This window comes from Bos indicus x Bos taurus, chromosome 17 (genome assembly GCF_003369695.1).
Source record: "Bos indicus x Bos taurus breed Angus x Brahman F1 hybrid chromosome 17, Bos_hybrid_MaternalHap_v2.0, whole genome shotgun sequence".
NCBI classification, from domain to species: domain Eukaryota; kingdom Metazoa; phylum Chordata; class Mammalia; order Artiodactyla; family Bovidae; genus Bos; species Bos indicus x Bos taurus.
In genome coordinates, this window is record NC_040092.1 from 20652202 (window position 1) to 20657354 (window position 5153).

At 44.9% G+C, this 5153-nt stretch overlaps 1 protein-coding gene across 3 annotated transcripts; it reads left to right on the plus strand.

Annotated features, from left to right (window-relative positions):
* The first annotated feature begins 586 nt into the window (after positions 1–586).
* SNRNP35 (small nuclear ribonucleoprotein U11/U12 subunit 35) lies at positions 587–4772 on the plus strand. 3 transcript variants are annotated; one of them, XM_027566983.1, is made up of 4 exons: positions 587–1080; positions 1975–2249; positions 3390–3536; positions 3881–4772. In XM_027566983.1, the coding sequence occupies exon 4, from the start codon at positions 3884–3886 to the stop codon at positions 4619–4621; it is 738 nt and encodes a 245-aa protein (XP_027422784.1). In that variant the 5' UTR covers positions 587–1080; positions 1975–2249; positions 3390–3536; positions 3881–3883; the 3' UTR covers positions 4622–4772. The 3 variants fall into 3 exon arrangements, with proteins under 3 accessions (XP_027422784.1, XP_027422783.1, XP_027422785.1); XM_027566982.1 differs by lacking the exon at positions 1975–2249; XM_027566984.1 differs by lacking the exons at positions 1975–2249; positions 3390–3536 and having other exon boundaries at positions 3881–4769.
* The last annotated feature ends 381 nt before the right edge of the window (positions 4773–5153 follow it).

Here is a 5153-nt window from a genome sequence, read left to right on the forward strand (position 1 = left end):
TTAACTCAATATATTACTATAATGAAAGCTATAGACATTCAGGGCCTATGCTTCACCTACATAATAAAGATTCAAAAAATACTAAGTAACAGTAATACATCCGTATTTGTTGGTGATTGGCTTACCTTCTAGGAATAAGACTGGAATCAAAATGAGATCAGCTGTTAGCAGATATGACCCACTTGTAAGAATTAAAGAGTGGTTGAAGAAATCACGAGACATTCATCAAGAAAAGCACAACTGTATCAAGGCATTTCAAGTTGTACCGCAAGTCGTGTAGTCTACCCGAATATATTATTAACCTAACAAACAAAAAACCTATACTCTGAACTACACATCTATCGGTTCTATACAAATTTACGGATTGCAAGGCCCTCCCTTCCCCCTCCCGCCCCCAGGTTTTAAATCTAGTCTTCTTAACCGTAAAGGCAGGAGTCCTAAAGAACCGTTTGGGAACTTGAAAAAAAAAAAAATAATAATAATGCAAATTTTCAGAGATCCTTCAATTCATAGATCGCTACGAGCGCCAGGGAAAGGCATTTAAACCAGCTCCCAAGAGATTCTTAAAGTCTCCAAACTCATTTTCTTTTTAAAACTTAAAATTTATTTAATTGGAGGATAACTGCTTTACAATATTGTTAGAAAAACTCTGGCAAAAAATATGTACAACGTTTCCTTGGACACGCATTTTCTGAGCGGGGGAAAAAACCGTAACATGAATCGAATTCTCAAAGTGTGTCTAAGAACTAAAACTCCCTGCGCTGAAACGTCTCCTCGTACGGAAATTCAGCGGCTTTCAGTCAACTAGCTGCACTTTCGTTAGTTGTTCAATTCAGCATTTTTTAATCTTCATGAAAAATTTTAGAAAAGCGGAAATTTCACTCTCTTCGGAGACGATACGCCTTTGATGCTCAATGCCTGTGATTAAATTTCCTACAATAAAAGGAAAGACGGAAATACGGCCTGTGACGAATCTGCTGCTTCAGATGTTAAGGTCCGGTCGGTCTAAGAAGAAGAATCTTCCGTCGCGACGAGCTCGGGGCAGGCCTCGGTGGGAAAGGAAGACCGAGCTTTGCTGAGGTGAGAGGGAGCGGCCAGGTGGAGTAGGGCCCACCCTGGCGAGAAAGACGAGGGGAATCTGCCTGGATCGTGTGTCGGCTCGAGCGTGGGCCGCCATGTTGAAACCGGGCAAGGCGGTGGCGGGGAACCTCTTGGGGTTGTGTTGCGGGGAGCGGGGGCGATAGCTGGGTTAGTCTTTCCTCCTCTGCGCACCCAAATGAGGAGCTGGTGGAGGTAGCATCCAGGGCCGGCGGCTGCAGTAGTGACTGGAAACATAAGCCTTTTCACCGAAACTTCCGCCTTAGCGCCCAGGTCCCCACTACGCATGCTCTGACGGCTCAGTGACCCAGCCTTCAAGGTTTCCCACCTGGTGGGAACCGCGGGTAGTTTCGTTCTGCAGATTCAACCTGGGGAGGCGTTCGTTGTTTATTTGCTTCTTTAAGAATAGATTTTACTTGCATAATAATTTGTAATTATAAAGCGTTTTCAAAGACACTACCTTATCTCCTCTTCATATAAAACGCGGTGAAGAGGCATTTAGCAGCATTTAACAAATGATTTAAATTTTGCCCAAGAAGGCACTAGGTCTTAAACCTGGGTTTTCTGACTCCCAACCCAGAGCTTTTTCAGTTTGCACACTTCTGTTTTTAATGGCTAATTGCCCAACCCACCTCCACCTCGCACGATTCATCCCCATTCCCGTTTATGAAGTAATGACTGAGAATTGAAAAAGCCAGAGAGAGTCTAAAAATTTGTAGGAAATCTCAACGTAATGTTACAACGGAGGAAACACACCTAGAAAGATAAATGAGAACCCGTGAAGCCCGCTGTTCGCTTGGTATTCAGTATTGATAGGAGCATGCAGATGAGGGAGAAAACAAAATTCATCTCTTGTACCTTTGTAATTCTCTCCAGATTTTAATTTGAAGAATTCTTACAGCTTTGAACAGGAGCTCTGACTGTGTACCATAATGTCAGGTTCATTTGGTGGATCTTTGCAACCTTTTCCTCTGAAATGGGGACGGGTTTCCTTCTCACTTGATTGGAGTCGCCGTCAGCCTTCAACACCCAGACCTAGCCTGCTTTTTCCTATCCCTATTTCAAGCTTTATATTTTACGATAGCCATCTAAGGAAATAGTTAAGAGCTCAAGCTCTGGGATCAAAAAAGCCCTTGGTCCTAACTCCACAGGTGAGCTACTTCTGTGATTTGGGACAAAAGACACCTTTTTGCATTTCACTTTCCACATCTGAAATGGCAATAGAATTACGTGTGTCCTGTTATTGTTGAGAGGTGAAGGGAGATAAGTGCTTAGCACAGTGCCTGACGCCTCCTAAGTGTTCTATACAAGATAACTATGATTATTAGGGTGTTTTTGGTGTGTGTGTGTGTGTGTGTGTGTTTTTTCCCTCTGCAACCTTGTGATGGAGGCAGGAAGTAAGATTAGAATTTTAAGAATTTTAGGGCCATTTAGAGAATACCAGAGCAGAGATCAATGAAACAAGGCAAGGATGGGACTTCCTGGTGGTCCAGTGATTTAAGACTGCTTCCTTTTCAGGGGGTGCAGCTTCAATCTGTCCTTGGGGAACTAAGATCTTGCATGCCAGGAGGCAAAAAAAAAAAACAAAACAAAGATAGCCAATGAAGATCACCAGATATATTCAAAACAGCCCTGATTTTTAAGTAACATATTTCAGCATTGGCTCTAAAGCTTCACAGAGGTGGTCACATTATTAGCAGGATCTGATTTATTCCAGCAGATTCACATAAGTCAGTTATCATGTGTCAGACTTAACCTTACCTACACTCTTTAAAAAAAAAAGAGAGAGAGATCTTGTATCAGAATGAATGGATGACTATGTGCTTGCTGGACTCAAATTACCATTGCAGTCAATACTCAACCCTTAAAGCATAAATGGATTATTAGCTAGGGAACTGAGAAGAAACCCCATCTTCCTTTTGAACTGAAGAGCCTGAGGCTGGGTCACTGTTATTTTGACTTTGCTACCTGTTTACTGCATTCAGAGCACCATTTCTCCTTATGGCTTTTTTTTTTTTTTAAGTCTTTATCCTTTAGTAATAATGGACACTGAGATATTTACAGATGAATGATGTAATATCTTGAATTAGGTTCAGAATAATCTGGGAGGGAGATGTGAGTGGGGGGCACAGATTAAATAAGATGGGTCAGGTGTGGGTCATAGTTGGAGCCAGGTAAGAAATTCATGGAGGGTTATGCCATTGTTTATGTTAGTATGTGTTTGAAATTCTTGGTAGTCAGAGGTTTTTGTTTTCTTTTTAAAAAATTATTATTGGCCACTCTGCTTACAGGGAGGATCTTAGTTCCCCGACCAGGGATTGAACCCCTGCCCTGGCAGTCCTAACCACTGGACCACATGTAAAGAGTTTCTTAAAACCCCCTTTTCCATAGAAGTTCCCAGGCTGGTTTTCCTAGGATTGTTTTAAAGTTTCTGAAAGGTAAGCCTGGATTTTGATTCTGGAGTTTGATCCCTATTGCCACATTAAAAGAGTTTGTACATGCCCTACTATGGCTAAGCTGGACAATAAATGTATGCCTCAGACCTCAGCATGTTGTCTTCCCTGGAGCGGGGGTGGGGAGGTGGGTGAGAGCACCCTGGAGGCCCACTGCCCGGCTGTGACCCTGTCTCCCCTACTTTCTAACTGGGAGGCCTCAGCCTTTGCTTCCTTCCCTGTTGCAATAAGGGATTTAAAATAGTATCCGTTTAATGGGGTTGTTGGAGGACTGAAGGCAGAGCTCTTAGTAGGTGCTACATAAACTTGCTTGCTGTGCCCCTCCTTAGAACATGAATGATTGGATGCCCATTGCCAAGGAGTATGACCCGCTCAAAGCTGGCAGCATTGATGGCACTGACGAAGACCCACACGATCGCGCTGTCTGGAGGGCGATGCTGGCACGATACACCCCCAACAAAGGCGTCACAGGGGACCCCCTCCTCACCCTGTTTGTGGCGAGACTAAACCTGCAGACCAAAGAGGAGAAGTTAAAGGAAGTGTTTTCCCGCTACGGGGACATCCGGCGGCTTCGGCTAGTGAGGGACTTGGTCACAGGCTTTTCGAAGGGCTACGCCTTCATCGAATACAAAGACGAGCGTTCTCTGCTCAAAGCTTACCGGGATGCTGACGGCCTGGTCATTGACCAGCACGAAATATTTGTGGACTATGAGCTGGAGAGGACTCTCAAAGGGTGGATTCCTCGGCGACTCGGAGGAGGTCTGGGTGGGAAGAAGGAATCTGGGCAGCTGAGATTTGGGGGGCGAGATCGGCCTTTTCGCAAACCCATTAACCTGCCAGTTGTGAAAAATGACCAGTTCCGAGAGGGGAAGAGGGAGAGGAGGGAGCGGTCTCGGTCCCGAGAAAGACACTGGGACTCCAGGATGAGGGACCACCATGACAGGGGTCGGGAAAAAAGGTGGCAGGAGAGAGAACCAGCCAGGGCATGGCCAGAAGGTGACTGGGAGAGAGAGAGGGACTTCAGAGATGACAGGGTCAAGGGGAGGGAGAAGAGGGACAGAAGCAAGTAGACCATCCCTCCCCCTCTTCCTCCCCAAACCCAAAGGAAAGTGCAGGACCAGTAAGAGTGCAGGGATACCGCATTGCTTGTGTACAGAGTCTAAGTCCAGTGGTTGAATAAAACTTACTGATGAAAACAGAACAAAACCTTTCCAATGATAATGGGGTTGAGTTAAGTTTTCTTTTGACTCTGGAACCCAGTTTCAAGCTGAACACACTGATATTGTATGAATTTTCTCTTCTTCATCTTACGAGTGTGTGTGTTAGTTGCTCAGTCATGTCTGACTGAGGTTTGCAACCCCATGGACTGTAGCCTGCCAGGCTCCTCTGTCCATGGGATTTTCCAGGCAACAATACCGGAGTGGGTTGCCATTTCCTCCTGCAGGGGATCGTCCCAACCCAGGGATCGGACTTGGATCTTCTGCATTGCAGGCTGATTCTTTACCATCTGAGCCACCAGGGAAGCCCCTCTTCATCTTACAGTTTTTTCAGTTTTTATTATTTTTAAAAATCTTTTGCCATACCTCATGGTACGTGGAATAT

Bases quoted from the DNA above. Each gene is read 5' to 3' on its own strand.
- SNRNP35 (XM_027566983.1), top strand. From the start codon at position 3,884: ATGAATGATTGGATGCCCATTGCCAAGGAGTATGACCCGCTCAAAGCT.